Raw genomic sequence first — 20,586 nt, forward strand, 5'->3', positions numbered from 1 at the left:
AATTTGTAGAAAAAGGCTTCTCCTACCGCTCTGCGGAAGCTGCGCGGCGGGCCGTGTCCCCGGGGCCGTGTCCCCTGGGCTGGCCCCCGCCGGCGCGACCGGGACCGGGACCGGGGGCGGTCGCGGGGCGGGGCGGGGCTCTCCCCGCCGGGGAAATGAAACCGAAAGCGGCGGGGGTTGACGAGGGCCGGGGCGGCGGCCATGGCGGGGCAGCGGCTGGGTGCCTTCCCGCTGCTGGTGCGGGGCGACTGGGGCGCCGCCGAGCCCTCGCCCGCCCTGAGGAAGAAGCTGCTCTGCTACTTCCAGAGCCAGCGGCGCTCGGGCGGCGGCGAGTGCGAGCTGCGGACGGGGACCGGGGGCCTCCTCGTCTGCTTTGTCCAGCCTGAGGGTGAGCGGCCGCGGCGGGGGAGGTTAATGGCCGGTTTGGGGGGGGTGGTGGCCGCCCCCCCCCCCTCACCGGTGCCTGTCGTGTTGGCAGTGAGGCGGCGGGTGCTGGAGCGGCGGGTCCATGAGGTCGACTGCGGGCCCGGCGGGCGGCTGTCGCTGCTGGTCACCGAGGTGCCCGCGGACGGCGACCCCCCGCAGGTAAGGCGAGAGGGGAGGGCAAGGGAAGGGACGGGGGGGGGCGAGCGGGGCCGTGGGTGACCACTCTCCTCTCGTTCCGCTTCCAGGAGCCGGGACGGGCCGGCGGGGCCGAGGCGCCAGGTAGGGTCTGCGAGGGGCGGGGGGGAGCGCTCGCCACAAGTCCCCGGAGCTGGCCCACCCCGTGGCTCGGAGCCAGCCACCGATCCCTCTCCTTGTGCCGGCTGGCCTTGAGCTGTCCTCTTTCGTTTTCCGTTCCCCGTGCTCTCCTGCGGTTTTTCTTTTTTGTGTCTTTGTTTTGTTTTTCTAACGCACACAATTAATTTAATTCGTAAAGAACAGCCCGTAAGCGAGCTCCAAGGCGCGCAGAAAAACTGAACGAACTAACTTTCCATGCGGTTCTTGTTACGGTTCTAGCTGACCTGTTCTCCCCGCGGGCCAGCGTTTGCTGATCATACATAACCCGCTGGTCTCTACGTGCAAATGACTTATTTATGCTAATGAGGGTGGAGCACAGGTGAAGACTGAGGGCATGGGCTAGAAAAACGGTCTGACGTTACTGTTGCCTTTTGTTTTCTAACTTAGCTGTGTTCCTTGCTGCGCTAAACTAGCAGGTAGCGATGTCGTGCGGAGTCAGGATACGTCATGACAGATGTGCCCGGTATCTAAAGGCGCTTCCCTCCAGCAGAGGGGTGTCCTCAACAGAGCTCTTGTTCTGGGGCATGGTATTTGTATGAGGGCAGTGCTGTAATGCAGGGGAGAACCTGCTCCCAGTAGCTCACGCAGCACCGCTGTGTGCCAGTTTGATTTTTGACGTTATGCCTGAAGCTTTTTTTTGAGTTTAAAGGGTGTTTCTGTAACCACATTCAACATACAGTTTGAAGAAAAAAAAAAAGTGAAGTCTGTGATGCTGGCAATGGCACATGAAACTAAATCCAAGCTGTGTTAGCTCCTCAGTCTACCACCTTCTTCTTGAAGTACACAGTAACTGAGAAAGCATTGTCATTTATCTCTAGTTAATGAACCCCAGGTGTCTCCTCCTACCTGCCAGAATAAGGAGGCTCCTGTGCACGCTCAGCAGGAGAAGTCAGGTAAGTGTGCCACTTACTAAGCAAAGACCAGTGTATTTTTGCTTCATTGGTCTTCGTTGACCTTTATGCTGCAATAGTGCCCTGGTCACCTTGTGGTGTTTGTCTAATGTAGTGTAGAAGTCACTATCTCTGCACTAAAATAAAGAAATTGATTTTTTTTTTCCCCCCCCTTTGTATGAGTCCCTTTAGGAAACTGCCCGCTTCACTGACTGCCTCAGACAGGTCATCTCCTTAGGGAGAATATGCAGTGAATGCTGGCCTTTCTTCTGGGTGAGGCTGTCCCCAGCCAGACCTTCCCAACTGCCACCAGGGCGACCTGTGGTAGAACATCAGTAGGTGTGTACCCCAGGTACAGCTGAGCTCCTGTGGCAGCCAGCATGTGTAGACCCACATGACCCACACAAGGGCTGCAGCTGTGAATGGAGAGGGTGCGCAGGCAGAAGAGCAATGGTGGGTGTGTAAAAGAGTTGTCATCACCTTGCCTGGTGATGAATGGAGGCCTTTTCTCCCCACTTGTTGATCCAGCTCACACTAGTGATACCCTCAGCTTGTTTGGGATTTAATGGCTGTTCTGGGGGGAAAAAAAAACCAACCCGCTGCCTGAATTACTGTTTATTTGCCTGTTCTCTTCCCTGATCTTATCTGTGATCTGAACAAAAACCTGTGGTGTAAAAGCTTAGAAGATAACGTTCTTGGTTTTTTTTTTTTCTTAACTTTTGCCTGAGGCATTAGGGTGTGATCTTTCATTTCAGAATCAAGTGAGAAACTGGAAGTGGAAAAAGCAACTTCTAGGAGATCTGCCATACTAGTAACCACTGCCTCTGGGGAGGAGATAGAAGATGAGATTGTGGAAATGTACTTTGAAAATAAAAAGAAGTCTGGTGGGGGGCCCATCGAGTCCTACATCAAAAAGGATCAGCAAATGATCATCACCTTTCAGGACGAGGAAGGTATGGTCATATCTTGAGTCTTATATTACCAAAACTCCCTCTTAAGACAGGCCTTTGCTGGCGCTGGATCTCTTTGCGAGCGTTGCTCCACCAGAGATGCTGTTTTATTCCCAAAGAGTGACAGGATGTAAAAAGAGCAAATGTGCCTGTCTGCCCAGTGCAGGTGTGGGTTTCTGACAGCGTTTATGATAACCCCAGGGGAATAAGTGGTTCTCTAGACCTGTCCCAAATGCTTGGTCAAGGCTCGCAGAGAATTATGCAGGAGAAGTGATGTCAGGAGCACTGCAGAATAAGGAAGCTTTAATCAGAGTTCAGGAGACTGGATAACGCATAGGACAGTATTAACTGCAGATCGTGGGTAAATATTATTGTGTTGTATTTTCTTTCATACTCATTTCCATTGCCAGGGTTTTGGAGATCGGGAGGAAAAGAGGTAGTAAATCTTATTTATTTTTAAGACAGAGAAGTGAATGCTCACCTCGGTGGAGAAAATGACTTTAAAGTAGCCTCAATTTATCTGCGTTTTTTTCCTCTAAGCTAAATTGCTGTTGGCTACTTGTTAGTGTGTGAAGGATGTATGCAAAAAGAGGAAACTGTTTATGCAGGAGAAATAGTGAAATATAGTTTAACATAATCAAATGTAGTTAAATATTTGTTAAATACACAAGGTAAGCAGGATGGAAAACCCTCTATTTGCTATTTATCAGATGTTACTAATCCGGAGAACACTTTCTTGTACTTGAGGGCAGTAGAAAGGAGGTAGCACATACCTCAAAAAGTAACTGACTTTTTTTTTTTTCCTTTGGTGGAGGCTGGGGACATCTGGATCAGGGAGCAGCTTTTATCCTGACCCTAACTTTTGATGTGGTTTTGCTTTATTTCTCTTTCTTCTGTGGCATGAGAAAATTGACAAGCGGCTGAACATGAGCCAGCAGTGTGCCCAGGTGGCCAAGAAAGCCAGTGCCATCCTGGCTTGTATTAGAAATAGTGTGACCAGCAGAAGTGGGGAGGTGATTGTCTCTGGTGAGGCCACCCCTTGAGTATTGTGTCCAGTTCTGGGCACCTCAATAGGAGAGAGATATCGAGGTGCTGGAGCGAGTGCAGAGGAGGGCAACGAAGCTGGTGAAGGGCCTGGAGAATTGAAGGAGCTGGGACTGTTTAGTTTGAGGCAGAGGAGGCTGAGGGGAGACCTCATCACTCTCTCCAACTACTTGAAAGGACATTGTAGAGAGGTTGGTGCTGGTCTCTTCTCACAGGCAATTAGCGATAGAACAAGAGGGAATGGGTTCAAGCTGCAGCAGGGTAGGTTTAGGCTGGACATTAGGAAAAAATTCTTCACAGAAAGAGTGGTCATACCCTGGAATAGGCTGCCCAGGGAGGTGGTGGAGTCACCATCCCTGGATGTGTTTAAGACCCGTTCAGATGTGGTGTTAGGGGATATGGTGTAGCGGAGAACTTTGTAGAGTGGAGCTGATGGTTGGACTCGATGATCCCAAGGGTCTTTTCCAACCTAAATGATTCTATGATTCTATGTCTGGCCAGATTTTTAAAGCGGAGTGTAGCTTAACATGTCTCTCTGCTGTGGTGGGAAGGGAAGATCAGAGATCACATCTTTCTATGTTTTTCCTGTGGAACTAGATGCCCAAGAAGTTTTGCAGAGGAAGCACCACTCGGTGAAGAAAATCGATCTGTTTGTGAAGCCGTGGCAAGCAGACACCCCCGAGGAGCCATGCCAAGTGGAGGACTCGCAACGATCCCAGCCTTCTGCCGTAGTTGTGCTTGAAAATGTGCGGGAGACAGTAAAAGACTGCATGTTAATTATGCTGGTAGAGAACATCAGTGGCTTGTCAGAGGATGACGGTGACTTCAGTGTGGAAATGGTACCTGAAATACGTGCTGCTGTAGTTACTTTTACTGGAAATATTGGTAAGAAGGAGTTGGAGATCTTTTTTTTTTATTAACTACTTGCGTGTGTGCGAGGGAGACTAAGCAGGAAATGAATGTTTTCTGTCATAGGTTTAAAGTTTCATCTGATACTATGTCATTTTAAATGAGGATTTACTCTATTAAAGTTAATGACATACCTTTTATCTGTAAGGTGTAGAGGCCAGTGTGAGTCAGAAGAGGGTTGGCTCTGATTTGGATGGTAAAGAGAACAGACGGGACTAAAACCAAACTAAGTTTATACAAACAACATAAAGATGTACTCGGTCTTGGAACAGATCGATGGTAAAGGCTCTCCTTGCCAAGAGGTGTTAGGCGTGTAGTTAAGTTTGTATGGATTTGAGGGAAAATTGAACTAATACATGGAACAGAGCTTTTTAAGGCTATTAAATAGACAAGCATTAGGTTTAGGAAATCTGCTGTACTAGATTGGAGGCTGGGAGAGGATTAGGGAAGCAGCATCTTCTTGCAGCTGTTCTGTAGATCCCTGGTGTGGCTGGAGACAGGATGCTGGGCTGGATGGAGCCTGGGATGCTGGGGCAAGTCTAGCTGTCCTTACGCAGAGCGTCAGCTGTCAGTTATGCGAAGCGTGGAATTAACACCCCATATTTTTCTTGATGCTGCAGGACCAACTAGTTGTTAAGCTACTACATGCCCACTGTGGGTTTTTTAGTGCTTTCTCTTCTGCCTTATTAGTGATTGATGACAAAGGCATCTTCCAGGTGGCGGAGAGGTGTCAGCTCCCACTTCTCACCAGCGAGAGGTTGGGGGGGAATTCCTGTTTCCTGCCAAGATTTATGTTTCATATTATTAACAAATTCCATCCCCAGCCATGCGCAACAGTAAGTGGTGTGATAAGACCAGGTTCGGCATTGGTGTAAGCCAATGCCGTCGCTGATGCTGTAGAGATAACAGCACTGCAGCGCCAGGAGAACTGAATTAAACTGACAGCAGCAAACTGGTTCCAGGACTCTTTGAGTGCTGCTGTGATTGAGGCCTTTAAGGGACAAGGGGATTTTATGTATGCTTGATTCTGGGTGAGGAGGTGGGACGGGAAAGAAGAGAATTCTGCCTGCTGTGTGGAAAAATTGTAAATCTCTTTAGAAGGTAGAACGTGGTGAAAACCACGTATATGCCAGTTTGAATCAACTTAGTGGGAATAGTTGTATTACTGGTAATATGTAAGAATAAAGCTGCTCAGAAATCTTAAAACTGTGAAGGGATTAGTCCGTGGTATAACTAAACAAAAGAAGCTTTTAGTCTCTGAGAGGGTGTAGGGTTTTCTGCTTTACAAGTCAGAAATTATTTGCCTCTTGTATCGTGGTCCACTCCCAAATCTTTGGAAATCTAGGAAATAAGTAGATCCTTTAAAAACTTAATTGTGTGTTTGGCTGACAGACGTAAAAGTGACTTGACTATCTTTTACTGTGATGATGGCAGGGAGGGAAAATAGCCAAAAATATCATAAGTACCATAAAACTGAAAGAATCCAAATTTGAACTGTTGACTTGTGCCTGATTAGCTGTGTATAAAGCTATAGCCCCAAAATGAACATGATCTTGTTTTCTTTTGGAGTTAAAGAGACTCAATGCTACTCCATAGGAAAACTAGTGACAAATTCTGGCCATGGTAGTTGTAGTTGACAATTGTGATCAACCACGTGGTCAATACTAGGTGACAGATCCTGAATATGTGGAAAGAAGTAGCTTTGTGGGCACTTCTGAGTTGATGTGTGCTCTGTAGTTCAGTGCTTTGGTCAGTGCACGCAGCAATAGTCTGCTAACATCATAGTAGAAAAGCAAGCTACTAGTTTGATCTTGAATTTTTTTTTTTTTTGTTCTCCCTTCTCTTCCTAGCTGCAGGGGAATTCGCTAAAAAGCTTAACCAAAACCACAGAGCAAAGCAACAAAATATTACTGCACGGTGCCTTGAGCTAACAAGAAGTGTTAGGGCTGAAAATATACCACCGAACACAGCCAGTGACTATATAACTGTCTACTTTGAAAACAAGAAGAATGGAGGCGCGCAAGTGGTGGATGTTCAGCAGCTGCCTGATGAAGATGCAGCTATCATTACATTCGGTGACCATAAAGGTAATGCAGAGATATGAAGCCTTTATTTCTCTGAGATCCTTTCCTTTACAGATCAAAAAGTGGATTTTCTAGAGAAATGCCTACTTTGCCCTCGTCAAACAGCAGAGCTGGCACTTTGTCAGCAGATCTGTGCTAACTGGAGTGCAAGCTTCAGTTATGGACCAGGTGGGCATGAGGCATAGAATTTTTCCCTTTTTATGCACAGTCTTTCACCCACAGGATCACAAAATGGTAGGGGTTGGAAGGGACCTTCAGAAGTCGTCTAGTACAACGCCCCCTGCCAAAGCAGGTTCACCTGGAGCAGGTTGGACAGGATCCTTACAGAGTTGAGGTTACAGTTTGAGTTCTGTAGAGAAAGCACAGCCCCATGTAGTGCAGGAAACATCTCCCCTCCCTCCACCTTTGCCACCAGCTGCCTTGTGGCAATGTGTGCCGTCTGGCTCCTCTGAGGACAATTTCTTGGATGGCTTTTTGGCCGGAGAGCAGGTGCTGTGTCTCATCCAGCCAGTGACAGAAACATGAACATCTGTGGAAGGCAGAGGACAAGGGGGAAGCTGGAGGCGTTGCAGTGGAGGGGAGAGCTGAAGGGAAGTTCAAGAAAATTAATGCTCTTTGGGGGGCAAATAGAGGAGCTGTGATTTGATAGTGCTGAGTAACAGCCCAGGCAACTGCTGAGTTGGGCACTTCAAATACAGCATATAACAGAAGTAGGGGCAGAGACAGTGCTATATGTACCTCCTCCTGGAGGTGGTCAGTGTTGGTTCTTAACTGTCTCTAACTTAGTTTTTGGCATTTAAAACCAGTAACTCTTCAATAATTTGGAATTATTTCTATCTGGGAAGGGGGGAAAATGAATGTAAAACTATTCTTAGACATAACAAACATAATGCAGTAGAAAATAAAGTTTAAAACAAAAACCAAAACAACCACCCAACCAGAAGATCTTTGGTTTTAAGTGCTAGCATTGATTGTTTGGGGTTTTGTTTGTTCGTTTCAGATGTAACCAAGATCTTGGCAAAGCAGCATTCGCTCAACAAAACGCCAATCTCTGTCTATCCTTACTACATCTCGCTGGGAATAGCTCTATATGGAAAGGAAGGGCCACAAGTAAAGAAGCCAGATCCAATTACGGTGCCTCTGGATCCGTATATCTGGTACTACTTGCAGAGAAATAATAGTTTAACTAAGGCAATAACTTGTGAAATGGCAAAGTGTAATTGTGTGCTAACATGGCCTGAACCCAAGTGTAAAAACCCAGAAGTTACTTTGCATCCTTCAGCTGCTTTGTCTGAGCAGAAGAGATTAGTATTTCGATTGATCAAGACATGGAATGGAAATGTTTCCGTGGCATTTGCAAATAGTATATCGAAGTACAAAACAATTAAATGTCAAGTAAGCGCAGAGGTGTGGGAAGCCATTAGAAACGGCTTTACCCACGATGAAGTTACGATTATCCCATATATTTCCAAGAATTTACTTGTTCTAGTAGGTGAAGAAGAAGTTGTGAAGAATGTTGAACAAGAACTGAAGCTTCTGATAGAAAAGGCCACCAGAAAAATTGAAAGAGAAAAGCAAAAAACTGAAGAAGTGGTGCTAATGGGCCCAGGGGAATATGCAATTTTACAGAGTACTGGTCTTGAAGAAAAAATTTGTACAGAGTTCCCAGCCCTGCAGATAACTTATGATCATTTTCAGAAGGTAATTAACCTATGTGGAATGCCTGAGGAAGTTTATAAAGTAAAAGGGGAAATATTAGATAACGTACGCAACATGGCAAAGAAAACAGTTAATGTCCACCCCTATATTTTCAAGTTTTTAGAGCAAATTGATAATGAAACCCTGTCACAGAGCCTGTTTATGTCAAAACAAATTAGTGCCTTTTATGAGCTTGGCACAGAAGCTGTCATCTTGAAAGGGAGCACTCCTCAAGATCTCCTAAAAGCAGAAGAAGAAATAAAGAAGGAACTGGACTACAAAAGCATTACTTTGGAGGATGAGTCAGTCCTCCAGAAGAAGGAATGGAGTACGCTCACGAAGCGAAACTGCACTAATGAAGATGTAACAGTCATTCATGCAAAGTCTCAGGTCATCATTACTGGTTGTTCTCAAGCAGTAGCAAAAGCCTTTGAGGAACTTTCCAACTTTATAGATGAAAACACAGAAGTAGAAAAGGTCATTGGAGGAAAGCCCATGGCAGTCATCATGTTTTTTGAGAAAGAGAAGAACAATGTTTGGGGTGGCTTACAGAATAAAGGTGTGAAAGTTGACTTTAGCACACAGAAGAAATGTAGAGTTATATCCTTGAGTGGGCCAAGAAGAGAAGTGCTGAAGGGAGCCACCTTAGTTGAGCAAATTCTATCTGGCCTGCATTATAAGCGTGTGGTAATTAGAGAGCCAGGAGCCAAGTCATATTTCAAAGAGCGAGAACACTTTTTTGCTGCCACTGCGAAACAGGACTTTAAGTGTCTAGTCAGGCTGGAAGAGCAGTCAGAAGAAGAGCTAGAAGAACAGCAAGAACATAGTAATATAGGCAAGCCCTATGGGCAGGTGACCATAGGTGGAGTGGTAATAGCTGTTTATAGAGCTGACTTGTGCACTTATCCTGTTGATGTTGTGGTAAGCGCATCTAATGAAGACTTAAAACACATCGGTGGCCTTGCGGAAGCACTGTTCAAAGCGGCTGGTCCAGAGCTGCAACAGGAGTGTGATGAGCTGGTGAGGAGGAACGGGCGTTTGCAGCCTGGGTGCGCAGTTATTCTCGGCGCTGGGAAACTCCCCTGCAAGAATGTCATTCACGCCGTTGGGCCCAGGTGGAGGAAGGATGACCCAGAAAAGTGCGTGTTCTTGTTAAGAAAGACAGTGAAGAAGAGTCTACAGCTAGCTGAAACATACAATCATCGTTCCATAGCTCTGCCTGCTATAAGTGGAGGGATTTTTGGCTTTCCAATGGAACTGTGTACGTATTCGATTGTATCCTCCATCAAGGAGACCTTGGAAGAATCCATGGGGGCCAGCAGCTTGAAGGAGGTTCACCTTGTGGATATTGCACAAAACAACGTTCAGGCTTTCTGCAAGGCACTGGCAGAAGTGTTTCCAGATTCCTACGGGTCACTGCATCAGACCAGTACAGTTCCTCAGCCTAGGAAAAGAAAAATTACTGAAAATAGCAAGAGCTTCCCATTGGTAACAACTGAGGAAGGCCTTGACATCATACTGAGAAAAGGAAGCATTGAAGATGCTACGGTAAGTGTTTTAAATTACTTGCTTTCAAAAATCAGTGTGTGTTTTTGTTAAAAAACAAACAAACAAAAAAAGCCAAAGGAGAAATGACCAGCCTTAGACCATCATCTTTAATTAGCAATGTAACGTGTTTGATATGTTACTGGAAATAGTGGCTGTCAAATCCTTTCAGGAGTGGATGCCTCCCATAGCTTGTGCATGCAGCTCCTCCAGTTGGCCAGGGCAGAACACACATTAAAACATGTATCAAGGTCCTTCCTGAGGAATTTAGTGCATGACACAATGTTCGCAGCCCTTTGTATTTCTCTCCCTTATAAGTTACTGCTTGTCTTGCTTCTTTCTCCTTAGCTTTCCTCCAGTCTTGTCTGTTTTCAGCATCTCCTTTTTCTCTAGACTAGCCACACGCAGGAGGTCCTGCTTACCTCAGCAAACACAGATTTTTCCAGTCTGTGAGGCTCTCTTGGAGAGTGAACTTGCATAAACACTTTTCAAATGGAGGCAGAACAAGTAGGACAAGGATGCAGAATTTTAACTTTCTCCCATTGAATTGAAATGAATTTCACTCTTAACACAGCTTTTGTGTTGCTTCGGGCAGGCTCATGGCATTAGAATTGAGCATAACTTCTGGTTTATTCCAAAACTTGTTCCGTCTCAGATTGCTGTCCCAAAAACTTACTTTGTTAAATCAGCAGGCAGGCTGTATTTGATGAATCGGTGCAAAATTTAAATTTGATACTTAAAATCTAGAGTTCTTGCTTGTGTGTTTTTCAGACAGATGTTGTTGTCATCAGTGTTACCAGAGATCTCCAGCTTGATAAAGGGCTGCTCTCGAAAGCTTTGCTGGACAAGGCAGGGCTAATGCTTCAGATGGGCTTGAAAGAAGAAGGCCAAGGAAAAATACCTGCGGAAGGATCTGTGTTGAAAACAAAAGGTTACAATCTGGGTTGCAGTGTTGTGCTTCATGCTGTCGTACCTGCATGGTCCGAGAAACAAGCATCTACAAAGGTATAAGGGTTTTTATTTGCCTGAACTCTAATTTGACTGGGCTTCATAGTGGCTTTAATGCAACTTCTCCTTTGAGATGAGGGACGGTTTCGTAGGTGACGAGAGGTGATGTGTGGCGAATCCCTTGTTGACTAATATAACTGCATACATCACAAGGAATATTGTATTTTAATACCAAGAGATAGCTAAAAGGGAAAGTGCTACATTGCACATAGTGCAAAAAATTATTTTGAGTAATTGAAAAAATAATTTTGCTTTGCAGGTCTTGGGCTACATCATCACAAAATGCCTGCAGATTGCTGAGGAACTGTCTTTAAAGTCAATTACTTTCCCAGCGATTGGGACAGGGAATTTAGGATTCCCAAGGTCTGTTGTTGCTAAATTACTGTTTGACAAAGTGTTTGAATTCAGTAATAAAAACGGAGTAAGCTCTCTTGAGGAAGTTCACATTCTGTTGCACCCGAAAGACACAGCAAATATTCAGGTGAGTTACTATGTTTTTCTGTCTCTATTACATGCCGGTTTATTTGGGTCCCTCTCATGATACTTGGCTATCTCGTGATCTCCAAAGAATCCACAGGGTGCTTGTTCTTATCCTAAAGAAGTTTGCCGACAGTCTCTCTTGTCTGTACTTGAAAGTTCTCTTTTTGGTTCTACCCCTCATGGTCACCTGCCTGTCCTGTACAGCTCTGTGCCCTTCCTGTCCTTTTCTGTTCCCTCGCAATAATACAGACAAAAGTGTAATTACTCTTTATCTCACGATGTCACCTAATTCTTCAGAATGTAGGACTTGCCTACAGATAAATTTGCTGCAGCTCCTGCATAGATGTCTTCAGTCTTGGAAAAAGGAGTGCTTTCAACGGAATGCTAATGTGTGGGGTTTTTTTTTATGAAGAATAATTATGCTAGAATTGCTGTGCTGGTAAAATTCTAAATTAGAAAACGTATCAGTATTCCACATTCCCCTTTCTTCAGTACCATATTAGCACAAATTTTCTATATCCACGCTCAAGTTGCTCATTTCACACATGAATCTCTCAAAAGAGGAGCAGTCACGCTGTGAATTAATGTTCAAAGAAGTGTTCCTGCATCTGTTGACTCTTGCTATTTTGTGCAGTAGCTAATACGTTTTGAAGGGCCAAAAATGAAGGCTACTGCACCAAAGCCTGAGCTGTTGTGCTTCAAGAGGGGTGGTGTTAGCTGCAAGACTTGAGTTGGAGCGTAAACTAGCCCCTCAGTGTAAGGATGCCATCTGTTAATGTGTCCCTCTGGAATGTAACTGGGGCTTTGACTTGGTTATTCATCAGGTCTGTCTGTTGCCAGCTTTGCTTTCTGAGAACAACAGTGTGTCAGGACGTGCCATCACCATTATGGCAGATGGTATGACATAACTTGCGTTAAGCTCTTTCTAAATGTGTTTTAGCTTCGTTTTTCAAACCTTTATTTCTACTGTGTAATCTAAAGACTTCTACGGGGGTTGATGTGTAATTTCCTTCTCTAGGAATTTTCAGATGAACTCAAAAGCAGATGTGGAACTACTGTAGATGTTAAAGTGCAAAAGAGTTCTCCATATAAGGCTAGCGAAGACACAGGTAAGCCTGTTTCACAGAAGTTGTGTGCCTAGTGGATTTTTTTATTATTATTCTTTTAAATATTCCAGGGAATGCATTCCTTATGGATGTTTAGATATTTGTTTGGTGAGCATGTCATTCCCAAAGTCCAACAGTCGGAGTGGCTGCTGTAAAGGCAGCACATGGTGTTTTCAGGCTGAGTGTCTATAACATCTGCAACAGAAAAATGATGTACCTGTGATTTATTAGCTGCATAGCGCCCCTACAAATCAGGACAGCAGAAAGTATCATGTGCCGAGAGCACAACTAGGGCTTTTCCTTCTATTGCTGCAGTACTTGATTAGGTTGTGAACGGGTTGGTGTCTTCCTGTGTCCTGGGAAGGCAGGATATAAGTTCCTGGTTATATGTCTTAAAGTGGCCTCTTTGGAATAACTCTTAAATTTTTGACATGTTCAGATGAATAGCAAAACCAAGCTGAAATATCTTTGGTGTTATCCAGCCTAATGGAACTGCAGAGTGTAGAAAATAAGTTACATGTTGAAAACTTTAATCAAGTTTTTACAAATAGCGCATAGGTAAGAAGTTCCTGCCGGGCAGCAGAGAACCTGCCTGAAAACTCGGTGAGACAGAGAGGCAAGGGAGTGAGACTTGAAAAGTTTGCTGCTCTCTTACTTTGGAGTTTCACAAATGCATATGTAATAAAATGTCAGAAAGTAGCGTCTGTATACCAGATGTGCGGCAAAACAGGTCTTTTTTCTGCTATCTTGGCATGAATAGCAATGGTGGGAATAGGGGAAGGTTGATTAGAGACTCCCGCGAGAAGGAATTATTCTCCTTGTGGAAGGTAGTCTCCTCATGGGCTGAGTCTGGAGGCAAACTGTGGTCTCCGTAGGTGTTGTACCCATGAACAAGTCCCTTATCTCCTACCTCATTGCTCCCTTCTGCTCAGGGTCTGTATTTCTCTCCTGCAGCTCTCCCTGGTGCCTCTGCAGCCTCAGCACAGGATGTATGTGAAATGACGATTGGCTCCATTGTGTTCTCGGTGGCAGAAGGCGATATTACCAAAGAAGAGGCAGATGTCATTGTAAACATAACAAACCAAACCTTCAGCCTTAAAGCAGGTATTTTAGTTGGTATTAGGTGTGAAAATAGTACATGTGGTTGGAAGGGCTGGATAAGGAGTGTAGAAGTATTCTTTTCAATGTTTCAAACCCTTTTTGTTTCACAGTGTAGTTTCCGTTTTGCTTCTTAGGGTACAAAGTTTTAATTAGGAAGTGTCTGAAACTTTCTTTTTCTTGTTAGTCTATGTTACAGGATACCATGCTTAAGACTCTTCTTAAAAAAACTAATCATTTTTTAAGGTGTTTTTTTTTTTTATAGAACATCTCTTGGACTAGAGAAGACAAACCTCAATGAGGTTTTGACCTTGGTGAAACTTGTTAGATACTTTAGACATCACTTCAAATTGACAAGCATAAGCCTAAAATTTAGGCAACAGCGCTTTTCAACCATAACCTTTGCTGTTAGCAGGATTGAAATATTTTAGATATTATGTGAGTTCTGCCTCCGGTGGGACTTTAATGGCATTAACAGTGGATTCGTATGCCTCCTCTCATTTAAGGTGTCTCCAAAGCCATTCTGAACGGTGCTGGAAAAGCAGTTGAAGATGAATGTGCTCAACGAGGTATGGTACGACGTTTCCGTCCCCCTTTCTGAAGCTGTTCATGCATGGCGCAGAATCTGCTGAAATACTTTCTCGATGCCTGCTGTAGATCTGTCTGCATTATGCACTGTGTTATATCAGCTAGTTTTTAATCAGTTAATGCGATATTTGTAAAACATCTAATGAGAGGAGGAAAAGAAATATCTTCAAGAAGAGAGGACTTCTAAGCATATCTAAAGAACTAAATTATTCATTATTGCATCTTCTTATTCCAGTAAAGCTTTTGATGATAAAATCAAATCAAACAGAGCCATGAGCAAGGGATGATGTTTGCAGAAATGTATGCTACTTTGTCATTACAGAGTGAGGAAAATACGTTTGCTGTTGGCTGAACTAGCAACCCACTACAACATCCTCTGTGGGACCAGGAGGGAAAACTAGTGAAGTTGTGTTCCTGCCTCGGAAGAGGCATTTATTTGTAGACCAAATTCAGCTAGTGAACAGCAAATACAAGGAATGGGGAGTAGGGATGGACAAGTATGTGGCTTAAAACCCCACCAAATAAGGGAAGAGGGAAAGAGGCTGGTGTGGAGGTCAGCTTGGAAGACCAACTAAAGGAAAAGGACTATGTGGAGGAGATAAGAGGTAAACCTCTGTTGCGCAGTCCAAGAGAGTAATTCAGGCTAGGCACCTGAGGGTGGATGGCATGCTTGTGTGTGCGTGAAGACAGAGCGTAGTACTAGTCTGCATGAAGTTCTTTGAGTCTGCAGAGCAAACTTGACAAATAAAGGCCCACAAAACTTATTTGCCAAATGAGGCAAATATTTTACAAACATAAAATGAACGCTTGTGCCTTGAAACTGAAAATAGAGAGAAGGGGGTTGCACAATTTGTGGAAGGAGACTTGAAGCTTATCCTGGGGTATATTTGTCACCATTTACCTCCTAATGAGGATTAGGACACATCTGTATTGTGGATCATTGTTGATTATGTTCTCCTACTTATTGTTTCAGCCTCACAGCAGAATAAGAGCTATATCATCACCCAAGCAGGAAAGCTGCCGTGCAAAAATATAATTCATTGTGTTGCCCAAGATGATATCAAGATGCTCGTCACCGAAGTGCTTAAGGAGTGTGCCTTCCAGCAGTACACCTCTGTCATCTTCCCAGCAATTGGGACAGGTCTGCATCTCCCTTTTGAAATGTCCATGTGATTCTGCTGATCTCGGGGCTCAAGCGATGAGTTTGATCTATCTGGAGGGTTTATTCTTTGGTGAAAACATATTCAGAAACTGCAGACCTTAAAACTGTTATTAGAAGCTTATGAAGACCTAGAAAGCTTCACTCCTTGCAGTCAGCTAGCGTGTAAAGAGTAGGAGCGCTCTAGACCTGATGCCGCCTTGCTAACAGGGATTTGAAGGTATGTCTGTACTTCCTGGACAGCCGTAAATATTTGTCACAACAGCCTGATACATGTGGGCAGCTCACTGGAGAATATCTAGGGAGCTGCTACTCCATTGCTGAAATGGGTAAATGATGCAACTCTGGCTAGCAGCTGCACAAGTAGGGTTGATACACATGGAATGTCAACCTGTCAAACAGGCCAGGTTGTCCCTTTTTTCTTCTTTTGTTATTTTCAGTTTGATCAGTAGAAATCCCTAGAGCCCGGGAATCCAGAACTGGGCCCCACGCATGCAGGGACCTCTTGCACAAATAAAACTACGCTTGTTTTTTCAGTAAAGAGTTGGCTATTGTGCCATTGAGTGCCAGGCCTGTGGCCTATTAGCTAACCAAGCCGTATAATATACTTCATAACCTGATCAGTCACCATGTCAACAAAAGTAAACGTCTGTTTTTCCCTTGCTGGAAAGGTGGTCTCAAACCTCCTTTTCCTGATAAATAAAAACCTTTCTTGATTGCCAGCCTGAAGTTATTGCCGACTTGTTTGTGATCTAAGTGCTTGTAGGTATGTTCATGACTCTTCTTTTAAAGATGTTTTAACCATTTATAACAGTTGTTAACACTTTGAAGGCAAAACGTTTATAAATTTTTTTCAGGTCAGGCAGGCCGTGATCCAGCTGTAGTGGCTGACAACATGATAGATGCAGTAACTGACTTTGCAAGGAGTAACTCTGCTCCATCTGTGAAAACTGTTAAAGTTGTCATCTTTCAGCCACATCTGCTGAGTGTGTTCCGTAAAAGCATGCAGAAAAGGGAAAACCCTGCTAAAACAGCATCCAAGTCATTGATTTCCAAGTTAACGTGTAAGTAGATGTCGCTTAAATACATACCCCATCCCTGGAGGTGTTCAAGGCCAGGCTGGATGGGACTTTGAGCAGCCTGGTCTAGTGGGAGGTGTCCCTGCCCAGGGCAGGGGGTTGGAACTAGATGATCTTTAAGGTCCCTTCCAACCCAAACCATTCTATGAGATACATGTTATAGATCAATCTGTTTAGCACCAGCTGACAGTGGTTAATATTAACTACAACATTTGTGTATTTCAATGTAGCATTCTGGAGCTCTGAGAAACCTTCCCCAAAGGTAAAAACCAAAGCGACTTTGGAGAAGAAAATTGATTTGGCTGTTGTGCAGATTTGTGGTGAAAACAAAAAGAAAGTGGAAGAAGCTGAAAACTGGTTGAAAAGTGCAATTTTAAAGGAACAGTTTCAAAGAGAAATCACAGACGAGTTTATCTCTCATTTCGGTGAAGCGGAGAGCGAGGAACTGCGTGACCTACAAAAGAAATTAAAAATTGCTCTTCATTTGGGTAGTAACTGTGTTCGAATTTCAGGTGTTGAGAAAGATGTCTGGATTGCTTATTCAAATGTCCAGGAAATGATCCACAGGGTAAAAGCTGCTAAACAGGAAGAGATCAGGGCAGAACTCTTTCAAAACCTCATTGAGTGGAAATATCTTGGAAAGGACTCCTATGTGCCCTTCGACAGCCTCACAAATATGCGCTTGGAAAGTGCTTTCATGGGGAAGCAGAAAAGTGTTTCGGTTGTCATTGATAAGAAAAAATACAGTGTGAATATAAATGATAAATATGCTGTGGATGACCAAGGAAACCGTACACCCATTGTACGTGTTGATAAATCTGAAGGTAAGTAAAAGCATCCTGACAGACTGACGTTCCCATGTTAAAACCAGGTTCACCCAGCCTACTAAGAGTAAGAAATGGTAAAAATATGCAAAATATTGCTAGGTGGTTTGCGCAGGTCCATTTCTGGAGAATGTAGAAAGAAACTGAATTGGGAAATGAAAATAAAAGAATCCTGCAATTATTTAAAATATTTGGAAAAGTAGATAATGTGTTCTGAGGTTCTTTACAAGCTTACTAGCAGTAATGAGATGTTTGTAGCAGTTGTCATTCTAGATCTCAGCTAATTTCTGTTCTTGCGATGTACCCTCTTCTGGTCCCTTACAATAGAAAGAGCTCCCATTTTCTTACTTGTCCATCAGGACTTTTCCCAGTGTATTATTTTTCCTTGTCCTGCTGTGACTCAGTTTTGCAGGGGCACATTTTATATCTTAATGAGGACAACTTTTGTGTCCACTTAACGCTTGAAAGTGGAAGCGGACAGGTTTAAGTAACTGTGCAGCTCCCAGTATCTTAGTAATGCCTCCTGAACGTACTTCCAGATTTTTATCTTTTGTTCTCTTACCAAAAAATGCCACTTCTAGTTGAGGGAACCTATAATGCTGGATGTCTGTAGCATGTGGATCACCGTTACTGTTTGACAATACAGCCTAGATACTAGGCCTCATGTGAAATAAGGGAAGAAAGGGAATACTTGGGCATTTCAGATGGAGAGGATATTCTTGAACTCTTTAATTTAAAGCCTTCTTGTTCAAATGCTTTGCTCCTAGCCTCCTAGTTGATGAGAACTAGCTACTCGGTAAATTTGCATTTGCCCCATGTCCTTGAAAACTTGATTTGCAGGGAAGGCTACTGGTAACAGATGTTGCAAAGGATCCCTTTTCAGCTATGAAGAACAGATTTGCCTACCAATTCGGGCACATCAATTTCCAGTGCAGTGGCAAACTGGAAACTACAACGTCCTAATCCTCCGGTAAAAGACCCGTAGAATGCTCTTGGCTGACAAAGACCAGTAGGCACTAGTGATGAGCTAGGTGTATGGGCTTTTAGAAGGCTTTGTGGCAGGGCATGTTTCACTTTAAGCGGAGGATTTGGGTAAATATGATAGATTATGTTTCTTCTGCAGATCAAGAGTCAACAGTGCCCCCTGCAACGTGGGATGATATGCAAAACCAGCGACTCAAGATAGTGGAACTAAAACCAGAAACAAGAGAATATAGAGATGTGCAGGAAAGGTTTATGAAGACCTGTCAGTCATTGAAAATTGAAAAGGTAAAAGCGTGTCATTGTTTCTGAGCATAAATACTGTAATAATAAGTAATGAAGAATGCTAATAACAATGGAAAAATAAATTCCACTGGGATTTCTGAAGTTGGACTAGTCTTTATAGCTGTCCACAACTTTAATCATCATCAGTTTAATGTTGCTGTTGAGGTATTTGGAATGACTTTTAAGCAGTTGCTTCTTCGGCATCCAGGGAGACTGCTCACTCTTTAAATTGTTTTTGTTATAGTAGGGCACAGCATTTGCTCGCTTAAGCCATGTGTGCTTTGCAGGTTGGCATGTTATCTATGCCCCAGAAACCTGTGAAACTGTCTTATATTGTTTCCCATGGAGTGTTTCTGTTGTGTTTTGGGCTGGGTTCTGCTGTCTGTCATGCCAAAGTTTGGAGTGATTTGATGAACTTAGTTCATAACCTGCTGTACATCCATTGGAGCTAGGAGGAGAATCTTGGAAGCAGATTGAATGGTTGATACACTATTGTTTTCATAACACAAGCTAAAGAAAATTGATGTGTCTTATTTTCAAACTTTGCAGATTGAGAGAGTACAGAACCAATTTCTTTGGAAGACCTACCAAATAAAAAAGCATGAAATGGATAACAAAAATGGCAACACAAATAATGAGAGGCTTTTGTTTCATGGGACAAGTAAGGAGTCGATAACCCTAATTAACAACCATGGCTTTAACCGGAGCTATGCTGGAATGCACGGTAACGTGAATTTCAAAACAACTCTTGTTTTTCTGAATAGGGCTAGGACTGATTTGCCATGCCATCTCTATAGTCCTGCCTTGTATGCAAAATTTGTTGTGTTAAATCTCCCTATTACAAATAAAAAGCAAACTTGTCAAGAGAGTCACAGGTTTTGAAGGTGGCAGACAAGCAATTGCTGCTACTGAAACACTCACAAACACTTGTTTTTCTGACTACAGCTGCAGCCTTTGGAAACGGAACGTACTTTGCTGTTAACGCCAGCTATTCTGCCAGCAACACCTACTCTCAACCAGATATGAATGGGAAGAAGTACATGTACTTGGCTCGAGTCCTTGTTGGAGAATATTCTCAGGGGACAAAAGGATCAATTACTCCAGCACCAAAAAATACTAGTAACTCTATAGATCTGTTTGATAGTTCAACTGATAATGTGAAGAATCCATCCATGTTCATCATATTTAATGACATTCAAGCTTACCCAGAATACCTTATCACTTTCACTAAATAAGCATTTTGATTGCAGCCAAGATTGCATGTCTTTCAGCCTTTGTGAAACAAAATACACAGTGAGAACAATAAATATTTTTATCTAATTAAATTCTTAAAGCCTCTTTATATTTAAGCAAGCTCTGGCAATGTTTGATAGCACTGAAATAGACTGCTTGCTTACACTTGGAGTAGGTGAGCAGGTTTAACAGTTGAACTCAATATTTTACTGAAAACCGACGTTGGATTACGGATCAAGTCTTTTATATACTGTATTGGCCTTTCCGCCTAGCCTTATGGACATCCTGCTCGCCTAAGGATTGGAAGGGATCTTCTTGCAGCCACTGCCCTCTTGATGTTGCATTTCTGATGGCTTCTTACACTCTGTAAGTGATAGTCTGCATCAAGATTTACAATACGGTGGTTTACAATAAACAAATTGTAGTTAATGGCTTGTGTTTGTCTAAACCTCCTCTAAGGTTTAACATTGGTTGAAAACCAATGACCTTCAAAGAACTTGACATCTCAAATATGGATTTGCTTGGTTTTAATAGAATAACTCTCCCTGGCATGTTAATAAGAGGGTCTACAGCAGGTCATAGACGTTGCATGAGTTACTTATATATTGCCTAAGAGAGCTAGGAAAGGTGTTTCTGTTGTCATATACCATATAGCATGTTGGCAGAAGAAAAAAAAACATACCCCCCCCAGCTTTAGGTATCATAAGATCTTCTACTGAGAAAGCAGAGTGGTGCGACACTTCCAAATTCTAAAAACCCTTGACTCCTCCAAATGTATCAGGTTTGACTTCTTATTTGGAAAATAATTAAGATAAAATCTTCCACTACTTTCTTTACAGAGTTAG

At 43.4% G+C, this 20,586-nt stretch overlaps 1 protein-coding gene across 4 annotated transcripts; it reads left to right on the forward strand.

Moving 5' to 3' along the window:
- The first annotated feature begins 155 nt into the window (after positions 1-155).
- On the forward strand, positions 156-20,139 carry PARP14 (poly(ADP-ribose) polymerase family member 14). 4 transcript variants are annotated; one of them, XM_063341390.1, is made up of 19 exons: positions 156-388; positions 479-585; positions 672-705; positions 1,599-1,673; positions 2,426-2,623; positions 4,262-4,549; positions 6,424-6,660; positions 7,658-9,903; positions 10,672-10,905; positions 11,168-11,389; positions 12,407-12,497; positions 13,449-13,598; positions 14,099-14,161; positions 15,154-15,321; positions 16,197-16,403; positions 16,649-17,242; positions 18,366-18,511; positions 19,058-19,232; positions 19,454-20,139. In XM_063341390.1, exons 1-19 carry the CDS (start codon positions 202-204, stop codon positions 19,741-19,743), a joined length of 5,712 nt encoding a protein of 1,903 aa, XP_063197460.1. In that variant the 5' UTR covers positions 156-201; the 3' UTR covers positions 19,744-20,139. The 4 variants fall into 4 exon arrangements, with proteins under 4 accessions (XP_063197460.1, XP_063197461.1, XP_063197463.1 ...); XM_063341393.1 differs by lacking the exons at positions 156-388; positions 672-705 and having other exon boundaries at positions 484-585; XM_063341391.1 differs by lacking the exons at positions 479-585; positions 672-705; positions 1,599-1,673.
- Positions 20,140-20,586: the final 447 nt, after the last annotated feature.

The sequence above is a fragment of the Chroicocephalus ridibundus genome, chromosome 7 (genome assembly GCF_963924245.1).
Source record: "Chroicocephalus ridibundus chromosome 7, bChrRid1.1, whole genome shotgun sequence".
In the NCBI taxonomy this organism is placed as follows: domain Eukaryota; kingdom Metazoa; phylum Chordata; class Aves; order Charadriiformes; family Laridae; genus Chroicocephalus; species Chroicocephalus ridibundus.